Source organism: Anabrus simplex, chromosome 11 (genome assembly GCF_040414725.1).
Source record: "Anabrus simplex isolate iqAnaSimp1 chromosome 11, ASM4041472v1, whole genome shotgun sequence".
Lineage (NCBI taxonomy): Eukaryota > Metazoa > Arthropoda > Insecta > Orthoptera > Tettigoniidae > Anabrus > Anabrus simplex.
This window is the reverse complement of record NC_090275.1, coordinates 129,550,655-129,575,087: the sequence shown is the minus strand read 5'-3', so window position 1 is coordinate 129,575,087 and position 24,433 is coordinate 129,550,655. Positions and strand designations below refer to the sequence as shown.

Genomic DNA, 24,433 nt, shown 5'->3' with positions numbered 1-24,433 from the left:
TGGAATATTGCTCAAATCTGAACGATTAGTTACAGTATTTTATGGTTACCTTGTTAGACCGTGGTAAATGATGTAAGAATTTCAGGCTCAAAGAAGTGTAATAGAGTATAAAATTGAGGTTACAGATTCGTTTCCTATATGTAATGTTGAAAAGGAGCCTCTGCCTTGCCCTTACAGGAAGAAAATAACCAACATGGAGTTTAAGCACACACACATTTTATTACAAAAATAATAATATATATATTTTATAAAATGCCCCAACAAGGCTCATTCTTAACTTAAACATTAGGAAATGTACTCTTCATGTTTATTAAATATTGGCAATGGTTTATATATAAAATGCTCAAAAAAGGAATGAGTGCAAGTTCCTCACAATTAACATTTTATCAGACTTAATTTTAATTATTATGGAAATATAATTCAAACCCTGTGGCTACCTACATAATTTCTATAGGTCCTGTTGTTTCTGACCCGCTGTCAATGAAATGGTTAAAGTGAACATCTCAACTGTAGTCACACAAATTATATTTTCAAACGATGATGTGGGTGTATCAATCTCATTTAGTGCGAGGAGTGTCTACGGACATGTTGGGCTCATCAGATACATGGGCGACCTGAGATGATGATGAGGTAGAGAGAGGTTGAAACCTGGTGCCGGCACGCAGCTTACTCCTGTCAGATAACACCAAGAGGTCTGCTCAAGGCTCAACATTCCCATTCGACAGCATTGTATGCCCTCACTGGGTATGAACATTACAGAGAGCATGCATTCTAGTACCCTCTCGCACCCTGCCGGCCAACATTCTGACGGTCAACCAATGACACTGGAACCGGCTAGCCACGGTATCGGAGCATACCCACTTCACGCCTTAACAGACTAGGAGGGGTTTACTTTGCAGAAAACTGATTATATATTGTATTGCAGAGTGAACTGTAATGATGAAATACAAAACATGTAACTTTTTTACATTACAAAATCAGTGATGCTTCTCATATCAATCTTCTATTGCTGAAAGAAGTACACGTCAAGTGTTGTAACTTTATGACCTAACAGCAGTAGGCAAAAGAGCCAACTACACAAGTTAGAAAACGCTTCACATGCTCTTTTGTCATTTTTCCACTTTTGCTTGCCTCCACATGAATGTTTCGTGGACATGTTCCAAGTTTACTTGAAAAATTTATGCCAAAAATGGCTTATGCCTCTTGGAAACAGTTTCTCTGCCACTCGCATCAATTGTATAGCTGTGTGTTTCTCAGTGAGATAATTAACTTTTGTTACTGTTCCAGACATGTCCTTTGCCACAAACTCTTGTGCATTCCGACATATGTCCTTATGTATGACGAATGTAATAATGATGGTATGGCCTCAACTATCGTGTGCACATTTCAATATGACGCCATTTGGCTGTCTGCGCATCAATTGCGACGTTCCATTTTAATCTAGGCCTACCTAGATGGCAGACCGTGTAAACTGAATCTCTCTTGGGTGTCTGTTGCTGAAATTTAATGAATTTCGTTGGGTAAACACCAAATGTGTCACCAAATGACTTTTATATGCCAACATTGCACGACATGGAGTGTCGAATGGACTTCTTTCCGCCCTTCAAAAATCGGAGTACCGTATCCCTGCCGAGTTTGAACCCACAGAGGCAGCTACGAATGTAGTAATGTGCCTTGATAAAATGCCATATTCGGCCTTAAGATTGTCGATAAAAGCAATTTTAGATGCTTCTAGTGCCCTCATTTGCAGATGCCAATAGTGACCTGGAGATTCATGCACCCTGTGAAGTCTGTTTTCTTTGAAGTGAGCTGCTCCTTGTCATTTGCTAGTCAGATAATTGCTATGCTATTTGATTTACTTAGTGCCTCATTAGTTGAAGCCGTCCAGTACGCTGTCTTCTAGTACCCTGGACGAGTCGAGATACTTGGTGCTCACTTGTTTGTGTTGCTAGTGCAGGTTCTTTTTCTCCTTGAAAACCAGTATATCTGTCCAACGCATTGTTATGTTGTTCCCATTCACGAACTCGCCTGTCCTGCATGTTGTAACTTTGTCTCTAATTCTCCTTATGATGCCGGCGTACCCACAACAGAACACTCGTACTGCAGTGTAGATACAACATGGCACTAGCAGCCATGCATTGTTTTTGTGATGAATGATCTAAGCATGTTTTCACGTGTTTCAAAGCATTGTCCCTTGTGAAAAAAGTGTACCTCTGAGGTGCTCATTCCTTTTGTGAGGGACTGTATATTTCTTGTTTAGAGGATGAAGGTAAGATGATGGGTACATGGTGTTTAATTGTGATTGTGAGAGAGAGAGAATATTATTTTCCCAATTGCTTCAGTTGAGGAGAATCACACCTGTCTTTAGCAGAGGACTGAGGTCGTCATGAGAACTCAGATGCTGAGGGGGAGAGCTCAATGTAAGATTCTAGAACTGGTCACCGTCCGGACAGAAAGATACGATAACTCACTGTAAGAGATGAGCATGCTGTATTAAATGAGGTGTGTTCGCTCGTAACAATAGTTTGTGATTGATAAACCAACAGTGATGTGAATTGTCTGGGTCAGAAAAGGCCAACTCGCATGAAGGGGAAATGACAAAAGCATAGCGATGACAGTGAGAAGTTAGTGATTAAAACACACACAATGACTCTGAAGATCACATAGAACAGATATCATTTGATTTATTTATTCCACAGCTTCATGTTATTTCAACAGAACTTACTAAAGGCTCACTTTGTTCAGGGTGTGTGGATATCATAACCTCAAAAGCTCTACTATCTGTGATCTTTAGTTAGAATGACTTCTGTCTTCTAATTGCTATTACCCAGAATCTACTTTTGCTTGCCTTTTTGATGTGAAAGGTACTAGTTACTGTTACACAGTTCTCTCACTACTAAATAGCAGAACGTCATCAGCACTGCCGTTTGCTAACCGTATGTCGTGAAACCAGGAAGATTCTTACAGACTAATACTGCCGCAGATGTACACGGGTCTCGCGCGGGTAAAATTAACACTTTTGATTCTAGAATAAGCACCATAAACCTTCATCTTTCCTAGGACGCTTTTGAGGCTAGAAGCCACCACGCCCTCGCCGATAGTGACTGTAGCTCACGCCCTGGTTGGGGTGATGGAATGTGGAGCCTGTGATGGTGGAGCTCGGTACAAACCCTCCGGTAGCCACCGGCTTGGACGGCGGGGCAGGAGTGGACTTCACGCCAGAAGCGTACACCGTCTTGGCCGACTGCGCCTGTTGCTGCACCAGGGTGTTGTATGGGTTGTACTGGAGAATTTCTTCTGAGTTCTGTGGCTGTTGCTGCTGCTGCTGCTGCTGCTGTTGTTGATACTGCTGAGCAAGTTGCTGAAAAATATCGGGAAAGATCTGTCAGTTATGTTCGGGCGCTGCATTCCTTGGAGAATAAGTAGGATAGCAGAACATAGGTCACTGAAAGAGGCATGTCATTTCCTACCAGGAGCAAACTCTGTCCTACTTTTACAGTAGAACATCATTCTGATCTACTTTCAATGGTAAGTGTTTGAAATTAACTAAATGTATACCGTGGGTGGTGTTGGTCTACCAAGAGCCTGTCTGTCCGCTGAGCTGAAATCAGTGGGAATAAAGCGCTCGACGTTTGCAGGAATAATTATAAATTAATATGCAATGTTAAAAAGCTGAGAATGACAGGTTTCCAATCACCAAGAGCAAAGAATGCTCTCCTCTCTCACTTGCAAGTACCAAAACCTATGACCATGTTGACTGTAACCACAATAGTTTTGGAAAACTGTATTTCACCTCCAAATGCAACTGTCAAGCTACGTAGAATAATCTCTTCTTTCTTTCGTGACTGGAAGATTAATTTTGTAAACTACTGAGAGTTTGGACGTTTTAAAATATTTTTTAATTCCTGCTGAACACCAAACAGAATATTAAATTGTTAGGATGTCCATAATTTTCCAGACGTCTGGTAACCCTACAAACAGGGATACAGAAGAAAAGAGAAACTATGGGACATAGTGATTTTATGAGACTTTACTACCAAGATGGTTGCTGCTCAGCCAGATTGTCACGTGGTCAGCGACATCCATTGCAGGAAAACTCTAGGAAAGGAGATTTTTGTTTCGTTTGAAAGCAAACGAAGACTCTCCTCCTTTGGGTGCGACATCTACAGTATCAGTGAATTTCCACCTTTTTGATACTTATATTTGCATTAAGCAAATCAATCAATCAATCAAATACAGTACATGTTTCATTCCATTTGGAACATGCTTAGGTGAAATTACAAAGTATTTATCTTGTTAAGAACATCTTAACAAGAACCTTGTTTTACTTAAAATCTATATGAATTAAAAAAATTGAAATAAATTAAAATCGATGTGGACAGACGAAATGGGAGGGAAATGGATTTACTTATTTAGGCTATTTTAAAACTATATCTATTCATTCGAGCAGATGTTATAAAATGTTTTTGTTTCCAGCACTTTTCATTATGATATATGATATTCTGCTTGTTTTTCAGAATGTTTTTGAAAAATAATTTTCCTTTGTCACTGTTCTATGTTTTCCAAGGATGTTCTCTTCATTTGCTCCTTCCAAGGCGAATGTTAAGTGTCTCTTGAATTCAATTAATTGAGGATCCCTAAAGCTGTTTTACTGAAATCTTCTTGTTGACTGTGTCCTTGGAGGAGCGACGGAGAGCTGAGGACTGATGCATTAACCTGGCAGATGACATTGCTATTTCAGCTGGCTCGGAGAAAGATAGTAACTCACTGGAACTTAGACACTAAAAGACAAAATCACTACTAGTTAACAGTTAACGACTGAACACTGAAGGATGGACTCCTTCCTTGGTAATGTCATCAGAGGATAATAAGGCAAAATATGAAATCAAAAGGATTATCCTTGCACAGGAAGCGCTCAAAATTAGAGGGACCAACATGCACAGGGATATGGCTCTGAGAAAGGAACTTCATAAACGTTGCTCTGGAGTATTGACATGCTTTAGGCTGGGGATGACGAGACGCGGCGCGACAAAATGTGTTAACAGAAGTGATGTCACCTTGAGAGGTCATGGGCTGTATAGAGTGTTGAAATAGAAGGCACTACAAACTATGAGAGAAGGTTCGTACAAATTGTGTGTGTCTGTTGTCAACTTGAGTTTCATTTATTAAAGACTTTTTTTTTTTTTTTACAAAGGGAATTAGCTTTATATATATGTAGGGAGATTGAGTGTTCGGGAAAGAAGATAAAAAGCTCATAAAAGTAGCAGAGATGATGGTAAGGAGAAGCATAACCCGTATAAGGTGGGAAGTGGGTATAAGAGAAAAAGAAAAGTGCCATCGTTATCGTACATGGCCTTGTTCTTGATATGCACTTTCATTATTACTATTTTGACGGTATAGTGCGGAAGAAATTAGAACAACCTTCAAAGCACAGACATTGAACTATCAAATTTGAGAATGGATTTGAATGCTTGGAAGTATGGAGCATGTGCTCGTGTGATACTGCTATTTGCTTTATGTTCCACTAACTACTTTTACGGTGTCAGATTTTGTCCTGCAGGAGTTCTTTTACGTGCCAGTAAATCTACCCTTCAGATGCCACCAGACTGAGCCAGGAGTGAACCTGGGGTCAGAAGGCCAGCGCCACTCAGCCTGGCGATACTATTCCTATTAAGCTAAATGTACAATGTGTAAGCGAGAATTGTTTGTGGAGAAGTGACGTGAAATAATATTTAGCTTATTTATAATTCCTTGTGTTTTAAGTAAAATTCTTTCAACAATAACATTTACTGTGTCCACCTATTCAATACAATTAAATCCTACATGAATTACATATACTAATTAGGTACATGTTTCGTCCTAGTTTTGGGCATCTTCAGCCTAATAATAATCTTAAGGTCAAGTCCTTAAACATTAAAACTTAAAACTAAATATAATGGTCATATGCTTAAAATTATTATTATTATTATATCTTCTTCTTTTTACAAAAAGTTGTACTTTAGGTGATACTTACATAGATTTAAAATGTGTACATTAATTAAAACCCAGAATTTGTGAGAAGGAAGCAATTAAAATTATCATACAATGGCTAGAAATTGTCCAAAGCGTAAACTGGAACTTCTCCAACTGTATGGTTGATAGTTTATACAAATGTGTTCATTCAAAGGTCACCTATGTCGTCAGTACACAGCTACAAAACCGGAACCGTGGTATAATGTCGATCTTGTTGTCTTGGATATCCCATTAGAAAGAAGCGTGGTTGGATGCTATTATTTTAGAGGTTAAAAACGTGTATGTTGGAACACGTTGTCAATATCATTCATTAGTCAGGTGCTCATCTGATAAAATATTTCATAGAATTTTGTGCCATTCTTGTCGGATTAATGTTCCCGTTGGTACATTGTTCTACCCTTGGGAGGATTTATGAGTATTGTCTGTAACCGAATAAGAGAAAAAAGGAATTTAGAATGATGAATGTAGAACCCACATAATAACTGTAAAGATGAAAGTGTTACTTGTATCCTTGTGTTTTTCTGAACATTAGCTACCTTCACCCCTGTAGGTGTGACACCCACGGTAAGGGCTGGTGACCACTAAAAGGAGATGGTTGCTCAGTTGGTTACCAGTGTCTCATTGTGGATATAGGATTCCGATATATTTCGCTAGACCTGGTAACTCAACTTTTTCTCTTTCACACAACCATCACGTGCGACGCCAAGTCAGACAGTAGGACATTTGGGGTTCGCTGTTCGCCATTACATGTGATGGAGGTTGGTTTGCGGGTGCTACACGTTGGCTCACCTGGTAGATGAACTGTTGATCATGCTGCTGCTGCTGCTGTGGTTGCTGAGCTGCCGTGCTAAACGTAGCAATGTGTTTCGGACTCGCCAACTCTGGCTGATGAGTGTAAATGACCCCGCCGATAGGCACCTGATACTGCACTGGCCTGGTGATCACCTGTAGTTGCTGTTGTGGCTGTTGTTGTTTAAGGGTCGGGGATTGGAGTTGCAGCTGTTGTTGTAGCTGCTGTTGCAGTTGCTGTTGTAATTGTTGTTGCAGATGTTGCTGGATCTGAGGCTGCAGCTGGCTCTGCTGAGATGCCGAATGTCCTCCCAGAACAGGTACTGATGCTCCCAGGAAGGACTGTTGAGGAAGTGCGAGGTAGGTCGTCCCGGCTGGGTTGGTCCGAGGAAGGAACTGCTGCTGGAGGTAGGCCACCTGCTCCGCGCTCAGTTGCTGCAACACACACAAACACCGCTATTTGGTAGAAATGTTAAAGGAAGGTCACAAAATTTATTCCTAATTATAAAGTTTAAGTTCTTTCCCGGATCCCAAGATAGCGGGTTCAAACCCGGCAGAGGTAGTCGGATTTTTGAAGGGCGGAAAAAAGTCCATTCGACACTCCATGTCGTACGATGTCGGCATGTAAAAGATCTCTGGTGATACATTTGGTATTTACCCGACAAAATTAATTAAATCTCAGCCATAGACGCCCAAGAGAGATCCGGTTTACTCTAGGTCCGCTAGATGGCAGACAGAGTAAACCGGAACGTCGAAATTGACGGGCAGACAGCCAGATGGCGTCAAATCGAAATGTCTGGAAACGGTAGCTGAGGCCATACGATTATTATTATTATTATTATTATTATTATTATTATTATTATTATTATTATTATTATTATTATTATTATTATTATTATTAGGAAAACATGAAAACATCTATAAAGCCAGGCTACTTACATTCGAACTTGATGTAAGGAAATCGTGGGTTTGAGATGATCGCGATCGTAAATGCTCATGCACTTGTAATAATTTTCTTCACAGTAATACTTGTTATAATTAGAGGTTTAGGAAATTGATTGGTTCCCTTAAGTAAACTGTGCCATGACATTCAAATCAACTTTATGATTAACTCAAGAACGTGACCTTGTAGTTTCAGAATGGTTGAGGTACCATTTGACAAAATATGGGAGATGAGGGGGAAATAAGACAGACAATGGCTTCAATTAAATATGCGGAGGTAGCTGTTTAAGGATATTGGGTTTGCGAATAATATGTCTGAAATCAAAAGATGCGCGAAGGTGATTAAGATGTGTAAACAGAGCCATGCCATATCCTCACTGAGGTCTGCTGTTGTAAACAGTGTGGAAGTGCTATCAGTCACGCAGATGTGCTTTTCTACGGTCTCTCCTTTCTTCAATTTTACCTTGGATGATAATGTGAAGGAGTTGATACTTGTTGTTTTTCATCATGAGTCTAAAACACTCTAGTTTTGTCGTTGTGATGATGTACTTCCTTTTCTTATCATTTAAGTACGAATATTTGGCTGTTGCGTACTTAACCCACCTATGATATTTTTGGTAGGTAACTGTAGCACCACTACCTAATCAAAAGATTCTAAAGTTTTGCTGGATCTGTCTATAAGTGTCCAGACCTCAGAACTGTAGAGGAATGTTAATAAAACGTAGCACCGAAGTATACAGAGAGGAAGGCTAATGTTAAAACCCCTGCTGCAAAAAATGTTGGACATTTTTTAAATGCAATTCTTGCCTGTACAACACGAAATCTTATTGCTATTGAACTCTGCCATTTGTGATGAAGTAAATACTTGAGATATTTGAAGCTGTGAATTTGTTCTTTACCAGCAATTGGCACATTAACAGGAGAATTGGCCTGTCTGCTCAGAACCATCATGTTGGTCTTTGTGGTGTTTAGATACATCAGTCTATAACGGCCAAGAGGATTCGTTGTGCTGACCACACGACACCTCGTAATCTGAGCAGCGATTGCTTGGTAGGGCACGGCCCTTCGGGGCTGTTGCACTTTATTGTTCTACCCAGTTCACTTGCGCTTGTTGCAAGTAGAACCATGACATCTGCATATCTGAGGTTGTTTTTTACATCATCATTCACTACGCTCCCCTCCTTCCAGAGCTTCAGAGAAGATTCTTTGAGAGTAGAGACATAACACAACCCTGCCTCACTTCTCATTTTATTCCATTGACTGCTGTGCTCGTGTCTTTGAGCTTTCATGACCTTCTCATAATCAATAAAACATATGTAAAGCTCCACAATATATCCAGTCTTCTTTATACCAGAATGTGAATTCTGATCTGTTTCTCTCTAGTGCCAAAATGGTCTGAAAGTCCGAAGAAAAGCATCCCTCGTGCCGGATAGCGGAAGTTGGCCTACGACCCTTAAGGACAAAGTTGTGTTATAACTCGTGACTAGCTGATGTACCCGTGCTTCGCTACGGGATTTTCAGAAAGACTGACTGTGTGGTTTTCCTAACTGAAGTCAACATAGGTCATTACAAAAACGTCAGTAGGAATGTAGCGATTGAAAGCAATGGTATCATATAAAATACTTGATCAAATGAAAAACCGCACATTTTCTCACTTTTAACGAACAGTACTATGGGACCGACCTAACAGTCCAAACTTCCAGAGCTGGAATGACCAGGCCGCAGAGAGCCGTAAAACCTCCTCTGCCATTATTCCATTAAATATGCACTCAGCTCATTCCAATCAGTGCCTGAGATTAGAGATTGAACAGCTCGAATGCTATGATGAACCAGTGTGTTATGTACTAGTAGTATAACAAAATTTATGAACCAGAGGAATAGCATGCTAAAGAAGAAAGTTATCTAACTCCCAACTACTTCCTGCCAATATTCAGGCTGGCTGTTACACACCGTACGACCGGGCGAGTTGGCCGTGTGGTTAGGGGCGCATAGCTGAGAGCTTGCATCCGGGAAATAGTGGATTCGAACCCCACTGTCGGCAGCCCTGAAGATAGTATTCTGTGGTTTCTCATTTTCACACCAGGCAAATGTTTGGCTGTATCTTGGCCGCTTCCTTCATTCTCCTATCCCATCGTCGCCATGAGAGCTATCTGTGTCGGTGCAATGTAGGGTAAATTTTAAAAAAATAGGTACTCGGTACGCAGCAGCAAACCTATCTATCGCAGATGAGTGGCAATAGAAGACACAAAGCACATCACAACAAACAATGGTCGATGTAATATTATTAATGATCAATTTTCTGAGCTTTCTATATTGTAGGCCTTCACATTTAGTTTTCTTTAGACTTTGTGATATTAGGGCGTCTTATAAAATTATTTATAGCGTAGACTGTAGTTCCTTATTCACCGACTTTACATACAGATTTTCATTAAATTCTGTTTACCCATTTTCTTGTGACTCGACGCTGATATGGACTTGGTATGACAAATCCAAATTCATTAATATCTCTGATAATAGCCGGTGCGGTAACAGTGTATAAGACATAAATGATCGGATATTTAATATTTGAGAATTTAACCATTTCACTCAGCGTGAATACAATTATTTATAGCATGGATTATAGCGACTTATTCACCGACTTTGCATACCGATTTTTGTAATATGTGATGAGGTGGAGAACTACAACTATGGGAAATATAATTTTAAAGTTTTTTATTTAAAGTGTCTGAAAGATTTCATTTTTGGTTGGAACTCTGGAATCTACTGGAATTATTTTATGTAACGGCAAGAAATATTAATTTAAATATGTGTGTAATAATTTTTCTTTTAGACAATAGGGAATATATATTGAACTGTAAATGAACAGTGCAAGATACGAGAATTGTGGTGAAGTGATTTTTTTGTATGTAAATTTTATGTAATTGATAATTTAAATTGTCAGCAAGCATGAGGAAAAGACACTTGGGGCGTTTCAACTTGAAGGATTCCTTGAAGAATTATTTGAAAATTATTTTTTGTAGTTCTGTATTGAACCCGCATGATCGGGGTCATAATTTAATCATGATTTGTGATATGAAAGAATATATGGTACATTTATTGAAATGCAGAATTTAGTTGACAATATTTCATCTGTGTAGTGTTGAGATACGAGCTACGTACACGATAGACTAGAGCCTGAAGGATTAGCTTGTCACAACAGCATAGAGCTGCCTTACGGCAGGGGGCCTATAAGATACGTATGTCCAAAAATATGTTTCGTACAATAAGAGAAAGGCAAGCCAGAGACAATAGAATGGTTGCAACACGAGCACTGCGCTGGGATATTTCGGGTGAGCACAAGCTTTCTGCTACGTCACGGATTCTCGGAATCAGAGAGTGGAAAATTACAGTGTTTTCACGGCAATCGTTGGCTCAAACCGAGCGCGCACTTGGCGATTCAGGAATACCGCCTTGAAAGATCTGGGTGAAATAATAAAGTTAGCTACGAAAGTAATCATAAATAAATTATTGCAGTTATATGGATCAACTTAAGGAACTTTTTAGATGTCATACGTGGAAGAATAATCAATAATAGATTGCAAATTAAATTAATTGAAGACGGACTTTCTTGGAATTTGAGCTCCTCGATTGCCATTGGCTGGAAGGCGACCACGTTGAGATAGACACTTTAGAACCCGCCAAAAGTCAGGAGCGAAATCCATCCATATCTCCGAAATCTATGATCGTCAGGAGATCAAATTCGATTCAGTATATATTCCAAATGAGGGGATTAATTTGAGATAATTTATAATTTCCAGTTCGGAGTGCAAGTGCCGATTTGAGAAATCCATCCCTTCTCTCTCGGAAATGACGTCAGTGGTGCCACGAGGAAGACATTCACCGATAAATATGAGCACAATGAACACTCAGTACTTGGAAAGAAATGTGATTGTAGCCGGAGATCTGAATTTGCCATATGTCAATTGGGAAGGAAATGCGAACGACAGGAAGCATGACCAACAAATGGCAAATAAGTTAATATGGGAAGGACAGCTGATTCAGAAAGTGATGGAACCAACCAGAGGGAAAAATATCCTGGATGTGGTGCTGATAAAAGCACGTGAGCTCTATAGGGAAACTGAAGTAATAGATGGTATTAGTGATCATGAAGCTGTTTTTGTCGTAGTTAAAATAAATGTGATAGAAAGGAAGGTCTTAAAAGTAGGACTATTGGGCAGTACCATACGGCTGATAAAGCAGGCATGAGGCAGTTTCTAAAAAGTAACTATGATCGGTGGAAAACGGTAAATAAAAATGTAAACAGACTCTGGGATGGGTTTTAAGAAATTATTGAGGAATGCAAAAACACGTTTGTACCTTTAAGGGAGGTAAGGAATGGTAAAGACCCACCTTATTATAATAGAGAAATAAAGAGACTACGAAGGAGGTGCAGACTGGAAAGAAATAGAGTTAGAAATGGCTATGGAAGTAAGGAGAAATTGAAGGAACTTACTAGAAAATTGAATCTAGCAAAGAAGGCAGCTAAGGATAACATGATGGCAAGCATAATTGGCAGTCATACAAATTTTAGTGAAAATGGAAGGGTATGTATAGGTATTTTAAGGCAGAAACAGGTTCCAAAAAGGACATTCCAGGAATAATTAATGAACAAGGGGAGTGCGTATGTGAGGATCTTCAAAAGGCAGAAGTATTCAGTCAGCAGTATGTAAAGATTGTTGGTTACAAGGAAAATGTCGAGATAGAGGAGGAGACTAAGGCCAAGGAAGTATTCAAATTTACATATGATAACAATGACATTTACAATAAGATACAAACGTTGAAAACTAGAAAAGATCAGATTTCTGAGGATATACTAAAGACAATGGGTTGGGATATAGTACCATACCTGAAGTACTTATTTGATTATTGTTTGGTCGGAGGAGCTATACCAGATGAATGGAGTGTTGCTATAGTAGCCCCTGTGTATAAACGAAAGAGTGATAAACATAAAGCTAAAAATTACTGGCCAGTAAGTTTGACATGCATTGTATGTAAGCTTAGGGAAGGCATTCTTTCTGATTATATTAGACATGTTTGTGAAATTAATAACTGGTTCGATAGAAGGCAGTTCGGTTTTACGAAAGGTTATTTCACTGAAGCTCAACCTGTAGGATTCCAGCAAGATATAGCAGATATCTTGGATTCTGGAGGTCAAATGGGCTGTATCGCGATTGACCTGTGTAAAGCATTTGATAGGGTGGATCATGGGAGACTACTGGCAAAAATGAGTGCAATTGGACTAGACAAAAGAGTGACTGAGTGGGTTGCTATATTTCTAGAAAATAGATCTCAGAGAATTACAGTAGGTGAAGCTTTATCTGACCCTGTAATAATTAAGAGGGGAATTCCTCAAGGCAGTATTATCGGACCTTTATGTTTTCTTATATATATATAAATGATATGAGCATAATAATTTCGTGTGGCTATTTCTAGCCGAGTGCAGCCCTTGTAAGGCAGACCCTCCGATGAGGGTGGGCGGCATCTGCCATGTGTAGATAACTGCGTGTTATTGTGGTGGAGGATAGTGTTATGTGTGGTGTGTGAGTTGCAGGGATGTTGGGGACAGCACATACACCCAGCCCCCGGGCCATTGGAATTAACCAATTCAGGTTAAAATCCCCGACCCGGCCGGGAATCGAACCTGGGACCCTATGAACCGAAGGCCAGAACGCTGACCATTCAGCCAACGAGTCGGACAATGATATGAGTAAAGGAGTGAAATCGGAGGTAAGGCTTTTTGCGGATGATGTTATTCTGTATAGAGTAATAAATAATTTACAAGATTCTGAGCAACTGTAATGTGACCTCGATAATGTTGTGAGATGGACACCAAGCTATTGTATGTTGGTAAACGGGGTTAAAAGTCTGGTTGTGAGTTTCACAAATAGAAAAAGTCCTCTCAGTTTTAATTACTGCGTTGATGGGGTAAAAGTTCCTGTTGGGGATCATTGTTAAGTATCTAGGTGTTAATATAAGGAAAGATCTTCATTGGGGTAATCACATAAATGGGATTGTAAATAAAGGGTACAGATCTCTGCACATGGTTATGAGGGTGGTTAGGGGTTGTAGTAAGGATGTAAAGGAGAGTGCATATAAGTCACTGATGAGACCCCAACTAGAGTATGGTTCCAGTGTATGGGACCCTCACCAGGATTACCTGATTCAAGAACTGGAAAAAAATCCAAAGAAAAGCAGCTCGATTTGTTCTGGGTGATTTCCGACAAAAGAGTAGCGTTACAAAAATGTTGCAATGTTTGGGTTGGGAAGAATTGAGAGAAAGAAGAAGAGCTGCTCGACTAAGTGGTATGTTCCGAGCTGTCAGCGGAGAGATGGCGTGGAATGACATTAGTAGACGAATAAGTTTGAATGGCGTTTATAAAGGTAGGAAAGATCACAATATGAAGATAAAGTTGGAATTCAAGAGGACAAACTGGGGCAAATATTCATTTATAGGAAGGGGAGTTAGGGATTGGAATAACTTACCAAGGGAGATGTTCAATACATTTCCAATTTCTCTGAAATAATTTAGGAAAAGGCTAGGAAAACAACAAATAGGGAATCTGGCAACTGGGCGACTGCCCTAAATGCAGATCAGTATTGATTGATTGATTGATTGATTGATTGATTGATTGATTGATTGATTGATTGATTGATTGATTGATTGATTGATTGATTGATTGATTGATTGATTAGTTACTTCTGAATTCATGTTGGCGCTAACTCGTCGTGGAGCTTACTCTGAAATTTTACTTTGACGCTGAATTAACTTGCAATTTTGTACGAACGACCGCATGTACTTACATGATGTGCTCGTGTGTGGGCGAAGTCACTTGTAATATTTACGTCTTGTTCCAGTCAGTAGAGTAAATTTAAACATTCCAAATCATGTTACGATTTGAGACTTTGAGATATATAGTTTGTGAAATCTAAATAGTAGATAGTATTTCCAAGGAGAGAAAATATTTTCTTTTACTAAAAACGGTAAATGCAGAGTTACGCTACTGTTTGACGAGCAGTACAAGGAAATAACATTAAATTAATGGAACCTATATGGTAGGAATCGAACCGTCGTCTTGATAAACTCTTCAAGAGTACGACGTGAGTCGGACGGGCCAGACAACGCGTAGCGCGTCGGGCGTGTATATTAACACTCCGCCGTTGTGCTAAGTCCTTTATGCGGAAGGAGGACGAAGAGATAACAGTGTATATAAATTAATTTGGGTCTAGGATGATTAAGAAGGTCTAAGCAGTATGTGTCTGTCTTTGTGGACTTTAAGAAAGCGTACGACTCCATTGACCGGAAGTCTTGCTAAACATCTTAAATGAATCTGGAGTTGATTTGAAACTGCTGGCATTAATTAGAGCCACCCTGACCGATACAAAATCCAACGTGAAGTTCCACGGATGTCTCTCGCATTCCTTTGACAACAAAACAGGAGTCCGGCAAGGTGATGGGTTATACTCTTCAACTGTGTTCTTGAAAAGATCATCAGAACCTGGCGGGTGAGATTACAGGAAACCAACTACAGTCCATTGAGAATAGGAACCAAATCCAAGGGGATCGCAACAGACTGCTTAGCATTTGCCGATTATATTGCTGTTCTCTCAACCGACATAGAAACCGCTAGAGCTCAAGTTGAAATTTTAAAGGAAATTGCCGAACAAGCTGGTTTGCAGATATCGTTTGAGAAAACAGAAGTAATGACTAACGTCAAAGAGGGTGCAGCAAAACTCCATACAAAATATGGGGACATCACCCGAGTAGACAAATTCAAATACCTGGGTGAGATCATCATGAAAAATGGACTGGACAAAGAAGCACTTCAGGAGCGAGTACGGAACTTGTAATAGCCTACCAAACATCCCGCACAATCTGCAACAGAAATGCCTTTCCCAAAACACCAAGATACGTCACTATGAAACAGTTCTGAAGCCAGTAGTTCTATATGCAGCCGAAACCCTGTCTCTAAATGCCAGCAAAGGACTCCTTGAAGAACTGGAGAAAAGAGAACGCAAAATTGTGAGAGGAATCTTGGGATCAAAGTACAGAAATGGAATCCATCAAAAGAGATCCAACAAGGAAGTCTACAGCAAAATAGAGAAAATTACCAACACAATCAGAAAAAGACGGGCACGATTTTACGGTCATCTGAAAAGAATGGATGGAAGAAAGTTAACTAAAGGAATCTTTCACTTTTTTTATTCAAACCCCAAAACCACAATTGCCTGGTTTAGAAATACCAAAGAAGACCTTCAAATGCTACATATCTCAGCTGAAGACGCCCTTAACAGAGATCTCTTCCGCAAGAAAATATTGAGGAACGAGTTAAACCGAGACGAGCAACCGAAGAGAAGACACGGTGCCCCTTGGACAGAGGAGCGTAAGCAGGCCCACTCACAAAGAATGAGGGAAATTTGGGCTCTAAAGAAGGCCAAGTTCAGTGTCAAATGCAACAAGACTTAACGTGGTCCTTGATGGCCCCAGCGAATTATATATATGTGTGTGTGTATAATGGTAATTTCATGGATGGATGATTATTCTAATAATAATGAATTAAAGTATTGATGACGCCATCATTCAGTTCGTGATATCGTCGGAGTAAGAAGTAACTAGCTGGCTCAGGTGTGAGTCATGTTAGTTTCATGTTATTTTCTGCTTACGGGGCGAGTGGAGTTCATCGGCCGGTAATTACACTAACCCACTAAGACCATGTGGCCGAGTTGGGCAGTAGATGCAGTGGCATGGCATCAGCTGGATATAAAATAGAACCCGTTCGTGATATTGCTTCCCCATCCTGAGTGCCAACCTCAGGATATGTAGATAGTCGGAGGTACTTCATGTAATTTAAATCGATAAGCCGACAATAAACGTGGTTTATCCTCGGGCTCTCGAGTCTTAAGGACATAGGTTCGATCCTAATGCGATCGATAAGTGAAACTGTCATTCTTTTCCAGGATGAACATCATCAGCATATTGTTACCAAGTGATTTGTTTTATGTCACGTGTTGTAAAATTAATTGTTGTTATCAGGTGTATTAACATTCGGTGCGCCGGATGGCGCAATACATTGCTCCTTCTGGCCATTATTTCAAAGGAAACCATTCTCATAAACATTTTATTGTAGTTAGATGTTATGCCCCTTTTTAAAGTTAAATGTCACTTCTTAGTCCCATCATGGAGTCCTCAAATTCATGTTTACAATTGAGCTTTCCCCATTTTATTTTTAGTTGCCCCGTTCATTCCCCTGTTCACTGATGCCTCTATATTTATATATTTGATGATTTAAATAATGAACCGACACCCCTGAGATAAATGCTAGTCTGCGACTCGGGAGGTGGACGGGTGCAGTATATCAAAATTGTAATCCCATGAAAATGTAAAGATGCTTTAATTAGAAACATCTTATACCGCACGCGCGGTTATGGGTGTTGAAATAGGTGTTGCAATAGGAATTCATAAGAAGTTGCTACCTATCTTAATATGACCGTATATGGTCATGCAATTTCATTCGCTAGAATAACGAGATTTCCTATTGGAGAAAATATAGGAAATCTAGTGGAAATTGTTTCCCATTGGTCTGTTGTGATCGGGCTATTTCCGGACTTTCTGCGTGTGCTCGGCGTCATTTACATCCGACCGCCCTGGCGAGCGCTCGCGCTCCGCTCCTTCCCACGGAAACTTAAGTGTTATTTCAGCGTCAATTTTACGTCATTCTCTATGTTTTCTAATTTCGTTTCATTTAATTTTATTCCTTTCGTGTTTCGCCATTTCCTTGCTTAATGTCATTTTCAAAGTTTTAAATTTAACGTGTCCGAGTTCCTCCTAGGTTCCCGTTGCCGTAGTTTCAATTCTTTCATCTATTAAATACTTGCGTTTTAAACTATACTTTGTAATGTAGCATCACCCTTCTATTGTTAAATCAAATTTTCTCTAAGTTACTTAAGTATGTTTTAATTCCGTGTCGTGGAACCGTATGTTGTTAAAGTCTTTTTAACACCCTTCATTTGTGCATAAGTATCAGTTGCTATGTCATGATCTCCTTTCTTGTAATATTTTTTTGATTATATTAATATGATGAGTTTCGAGGTGATGATTGTATGTCTTTTCTCCCCATAACGCCTTACGTTCCCATGGACCGCAATAGGGCTTTCAAGCACCTTCCACTCTCCTCTCTTAGTTGTCATTTTTAGACCTGTAAGTGTTCCCTTGCATTTGATTTAATATTGCGTATCGAAAGATACTCGTCACGTTTCCATGTTCTGGTGTGAATTCACCGCCACTGCGTTATTTTATTATTTCCTTATTCATATTATTAAGTGTCTATATTATTTACAACTGTTCCCCAATTCACATTTTATTAACATTTATTCTAATTATTATTATTTTCGCATTATTGTAAACTATTCTTATTATTATTACTATTATTATTGTTGTGTACGCGTAAGCTCGAATCTACCGTCACAATTTTCATTAAATTCTCTTCAACCGTTTTCTCGTGATGCGTGTACTTACATACATACATACAGACAGACAGACAGACAGACAGACAGACAGACAGACAGACAGACAGACAGACAGACAGACAGACAGACAGACAGACAGACAGACAGACAGACAGACAGACAGACAGACAGACAGACAGAAATTACGGAAAATTAAAAAGTGCATTTCCTTGTTACTGTGGACACGACTGATAGAGAAATACTATCCTTTTTAAATTCTCAGCAATTTTTTTTATACATAGATACGTTACTTTTTACAAAATTTAATTTTTGCTCGTAATTTAATTCTCGAGAAAAAAACTGTAATCGTTACGTTCTAGTAATCGATGAACATTGCACGGAAACAGAAACATGAAGAAATGTATGACGACGATAACATTGGTGTACTCTGTTAGCTTGCAGAGAAATCTCCATTACTGCTGGGGAACACACACAGCGCAGAGCGTCTTTTCACAAATGTAAGAAGTCGAGGCTTAGCGATGACAATGTTAAGAACACGTTATTTTGTAAAGTAAATGAGAAATTATATCACTTCTAAAAGTCACTAACTAAAATCCCAAGGTATCACGTTTAGTCTCATTTAGTGAAGATATCGCCTCAATGCTAAAGAACATGAAACGAAGTAGAGCTATTGTTTTTTGCGAACTTTCGTATCATTCCAGTCACATGCGGAAGAAAAGGTAGGTTATTTCCTGAAGACTAGCTTTCTGTGAAGTAATTGTACTTTTACTAATTCAGTTACTTGTGGCATAAGTAATTTTGATTAAGTAACATATTTCTCAGTTACTTTGCCCATCAGTGGATATAGTACACGTTATTTAAATTGAGATATGTGTTGCCTGTGTGAAGCACACTGCAAATGTACATACCGTTATTTATCAGCTCTTACGTCATATCCTCATATCGACATTTTCTTATTATTAAAAAATCAACAAAAGTACACCCATCTATTAAAATAATTAAATAAACTCGAATTTTGGACATATCAATTATTATATTTTAATCTTAATTTGGTAAACTCATCTGATGTACTTACAAACCTCACATAGACAGCAGAAAGCGTTCAGGGTAGCCAGCTTCCTCAGTAGCGCTAACAATCTGAATTATTCTGTCAAACATACTGTAACTTGTACATTTAAAAGAAGGGTTCTTCTGCTCTAAAAATATGCACATCATAATTCTATTTGAACACATGACCTGCCAAGCGACCGCGGTGTCTGGTTGGCACGTGGAGCTGTTCTGTTGTTTCAGCCTAGACTTCAAGAAACAGTGCATCCTAGTAATTAGGTACAGAACACTGAAGAAAATGGAAATTGCAACACCCAGAAGGAGTGGTGCTACATTGGTGCAATTGAACACGCAGGACGAGCGTTCGGTTGTGATTCGATGATTACACTTTCAGCTCCCTCTGACCACAAGTTTGGACAACAATCAATACAGGATGTGCCCACCACGAGCTGCATTACATTGATGAATTCGTCGAGGCATGGAGTCAATAAGGCCCTGGATCGCTTCCTGAGGAATTGTGGCCCATGCTTGCTGCACTGCACGGGTCAGTTGTTCCAGAGTTGTGGGTGGCTGAGGACGGTTGGCCAGTTGTCGACCCATCATGTCCCACACATGTTCAATAGGACTGAGGTCCGGGGATCTGGCGGGCCATTCTAAGGTTGTGATGTCGTGGAGAGCTTCTGTGGAGATGCGTGCCGGGCATTGTCCTGCTGAAACATCCCATTAGCAATGTTCGCCATCATAGGGACAACCACTGGATTGAGTACCCTATCAAAGTACTGTCGAGCAGTCATAGTGCCGTAAACAAGCACTAATTGTGATTTCACATTAAAGTCAATAGCTCTCCAGACCATAACGCTTGGTGTTGGCCCTGTGTACCTCTGGACAACAAGACCTGGGCGGCCCCTCTCCCCGGTAAGTCGGCGCACACGATCCCGGCGATCACTGCGGGCAAGACAGAAGCGCGATTCATCACTAAAGACGACCCTATGCCATTCGTCAACCCACGTCGATCTTTCTCGACACCAGGCCAGCCTTACACGTCGCTGTTGTGGGGTCAATGGAACACCTTCTGCAGGGACACGGGCTCGTAAGCCAGCTGCACGCAGGCGATTACCAACTGTTTGTTGTGTAAGGGTACGGCCATAGTGCACCGCTTCCCGCTTCCTGGTTTATCGCGGCGGGCGAGCGGGAAAGAAAAGATAGTGAAGACTGATTGAGGCGGCCATAGTGCACCCGCCTACCTGCGTTAACCAGCTCAAACCGCTTCTACCCGCTTTAACAGGAAATAATTTTTATTTCTTTTCCCCGCTTGAACCGCTTTACCGCCCACACGCCCGGTCAGTCTGCTGTTTATCTTCCGACTGCGCACGTTGTTCTCACTCTTGCTTTTATAAAATAGAAGCGGATAAAGATATTTTAATCTCCAAAGTATTTATGAAAAGTGTAATTTGGGACAAAAGGTTGCAAGCCCATGCCTACGTTGTTGACAAAGCATGGAAGGAAAGAGCTGCTGAAATGGGTGTTGAAGACGGTAAGTGAGGAATAGACAGTACTTTTATTATTATTATTATTATTATTATTATTATCAACAAAAATTAAATCGTCATTATTATATCAAACAACTACATTAGTAGTCACTAAACATTACTGCATTTCCCAGTAATGTGTTTTCAGATATTTCCTAATAGTTGAATAGTTTTGAACGGGACTTCAGATGATCAGCGAGTTATTAACAGTGTAAAACTAAGTAAATAATCAATCGATAAACTAATAATTCTGTTTATTTTCTCAGATGGGGTTCTGCGGAAAAAGTGGAAGTATCTGAGAGAACAATTCGCCATAGAAATGGGAAAGTTCCCTCCCTGTCGTTCAGACGATGCTGGCGGTCATCCAGAATCCAAATGGCCATATTCTAAATCACTGACGTTTTTAGTGGGCACCAAGAACTACATCGAACAACTTGAAAAACAGTAAAACTCCAGCTCATCAGGAAAATGAGCATTCTGAAATGGTTGCTCACACTGCAGCTGGGTGTGGAGAGTATTCAGGAAGTGGAAAAAAAACCGCACAGCTCAGGAAGCACAGCAGGATGAAACCATAGGCTTGCCAAGAAAAAGGAAGCGAGACGAACTAAGTTCAAAGTATAACCAGAAAATGATACTGATTGAGAAAAAAAGGCTTCTTTGTTGGAACGCGTCATACAAGAACGCAGATGTGACCGATGTGACGACAATGATGATGCATTGTTCTTTCGATGTGTTTTGGCTTATGTAAGCAAAATACTGCACCATTAGAAACTGCAACTCAGAAATAGAGTTCAGCAATTAGTTGACGAGTTCGTTTATCCGAATTTCCAGGATATTCCACACATTCCCAGCCCTAATTCCAGTCATGGTGGTACTTCATACTCAAATGAACAGACCGTTCAGACCGCACTTCATGGTGATGCATTTGAGACATTGTGCAACTGTTAGGTGAATTTGTGTTACGTTAAAAAGTGTAATGCTAAACATGTTCATTAATATTTACTTCGTATTCATTCTCTAATAAAATTAGTTTTGAAAATGTACTTTTAACGCTTCCGCCATTAATTTATCGTTGTAATTAAATGTTTTTATTTTGTTTTATAAGACGATTTACGTCGCACCGACACAGATAGGTCTTATGGCGACGATGGGACAGGAAAGGTCTAGGAGTGGGAAGGAAGCGGCCGTGGCCTTAATTAAGCTCCAGCTCCAGCATTTGCCTGATGTAAAAAGGGGTAACCACGGAAAACCATCTTCAGGGCTGCCGACAGTGGGGTTCGAACCCACTATCTCCCGAATACTGGATACTGGTCGCACTTAAACGACTGCAGCTATCGAGCTCGGTAATTAAATGTTTATAGCCCAACTATTGTTATAAAATCCTATTCAAAATTACCACATCATCTCATTTCCCTTTTGTATAAATAAAACAATCAAAACTAATAATTCAAAACTACTTTCCTCAAAGTTACCGTAAGACGTTCTTCTGGAAGAATTTTCTGTTGGTGAAAGTTACACCATCCTTTTCTTATCCGGTATTCGATTTTGTTCAAGATGTAGTCTGTTCATCCATTCGGAAATATTCGTAAAATTTCTCGGGGTGAGCTTTCAGTTGAGGTAACAAAGTACGTTATTCCCCTACTTTAAGGCGAGTTCTGTTCATTTCGTACCGCGCGAGTTGGCCGTGCGGTTAGGGGCGCGCGTCTGTGAGCTTGCATCCTTAATTAAGGCTACGGCCACTTCCTTCCAAGTCCTAGGCCTTTCCTATCCCATCGTCGCCATAAGACCTATTTGTGTCGGTGTAACGTAAAGCCACTAGCAAAAAAATGTTCATTTCGTGGACGTTTTTAATTCTTTCTTGTTTAATTTTATGATAAATAATATCTGTTGTCAACAACATACACATTAGATCCTCGCGTGACACCTCTATCTTGCCTACTGACAGATGCTTCCGGCCTTCCGCGAGCGGTGCACTATAACCACCACCAGCTAGAATCGCGCGGGTTAACCTCGCTGCTTGCAACTCGCGCGGTTTACGCGACAAAGCGAGAAGCGGAAAGCGGTGCACTATGGACGTACCCTAACGTGGGGTGCCACAGCTGCTCGAATTTGCGCTGCTGTTGCATGGGGTTCCATCCGGGCCATCCGAATGATGCGGCGATCCTCTCTCACAGATGCCTGTCGCGCTGGGGCTGTGCCAAGTCTACGAGTGTGGGTACCTTCATTTGACCACTACTGCCATACACGTTGTACCGTAGTTTAGAAATGATAGTTTAGAGGAAGGCATAAATTACATTCTTAAATATTTATGTTGTTATTTGTCTATATTAATAAAAATCGGTACGCAAAGTCGGGGAATAAGTCGCTACAATCTTGGCCATAAATAATTTTTTTCACGCCGAGTGAAATGGCAGTTTAGGGAAAGGCCTAAAATTGAAGTATCAAATATTTGTGTTATTAGTGGTCCTATTGACAAATAGTATGTAACTAAATTATATATAATTAAATGTCCGATCATTGATGTCTTATAGATTTCTACTGTACCGGCTATGATAACGGAGATATTCAAGAATTTGGATTTTTGTTGCCAAGTTCATATCACCGCCGCCACGAGAAAATGGGTAAACAAAAGTTAATGAAAATCGGTATGTTAAGTCGAGGAATAAGGAACAACAGTCTATGCTATGATTCATTTTATAAGACGCCCTAATACTACAGAGTCGAAAGAATACTGAATCTGAAGGCCTACAATATAGAAAGCTCATAAAATTGATCAACAATAACATTACATTGACCATTGTTTGTTCTGATGTGCTTTGTGTCTCTGTTGCCATTCATCTCCGATAGACGGGATTACTGTTGTATACCGAGTTTTTTGAATTTGCGTTACGTCGCACCGACACAGATAGGACTCATGGCGACGATGGGTTAGGAAAGGGCTAGGAATGGGAAGGAAGCGGCGCTGGCCTTAATTGCCTGGTATTGAAAATGGGAGACCACGGAAAACCATCTCAGGGCTGTCGACAGTGGGGTTCGAACACACTACCTGGTACATCCTGGATGCAAGCTCACGGCTGCGGGCCCTTAACCGCACGGCCAACTCGCCCGGTCGTACTGAGTATAACAGCGTGCCTGAATATTGGCGGAAAGTAGCTGGGGAGTTAGATAACTTTCTTCTTTAGCATGTCATTCCTCTGGTTCATTAATTTTCTGATACTACTGGAACGTAACAAACTGGTTCATCTTAGCATTCGAGCTGTTCAATCCCTACTCTGAGGCACTGCTTGGAATGAGCAGTGTGCATGTTTAACGGAATAATGGCAGATGAGTGTTGACGGCTGTCTGCGGCCTGGTCATTCCAGCACTGGAACCTTGGATTTTTAGAATGGCATCGTAGTACTGTTCGTTAAAGGTGAGAAAATGTGCGGTTTTTCATTTTATCGAGTATTTTATATGATAACATTGCTTTTAATCGCTACTTTCCTACTGACGACTTCAGGTAGGAAAACCACAAAGACAGTGTTTCTGAGAAACACGGGTACAACTATAAATTACTAAACATGTATTCGTCACAAGCAGTTCGATTAGTTTTAGTTAGTTACTTGCCAACA

General features: G+C 40.1%; 1 protein-coding gene across 2 annotated transcripts in view; it reads right to left on the bottom strand.

Annotated features, from left to right (window-relative positions):
• Positions 1–223: 223 nt before the first annotated feature.
• Positions 224–24,433, bottom strand: part of LOC136883561 (putative uncharacterized protein DDB_G0271606) — a 152,430-nt gene continuing 128,220 nt past the window's right edge. For both annotated transcript variants that reach the window (XM_067155943.2, XM_067155944.2), the window contains exons 3-4: positions 6,802–7,236; positions 224–3,361 (exon numbers count right to left, since the gene is read on the bottom strand). In XM_067155943.2, the coding sequence (XP_067012044.2) occupies positions 3,074–3,361; positions 6,802–7,236 (723 nt within the window). In that variant the 3' untranslated portion in view covers positions 224–3,073. The remainder of the gene's footprint in view (positions 3,362–6,801; positions 7,237–24,433) is intronic.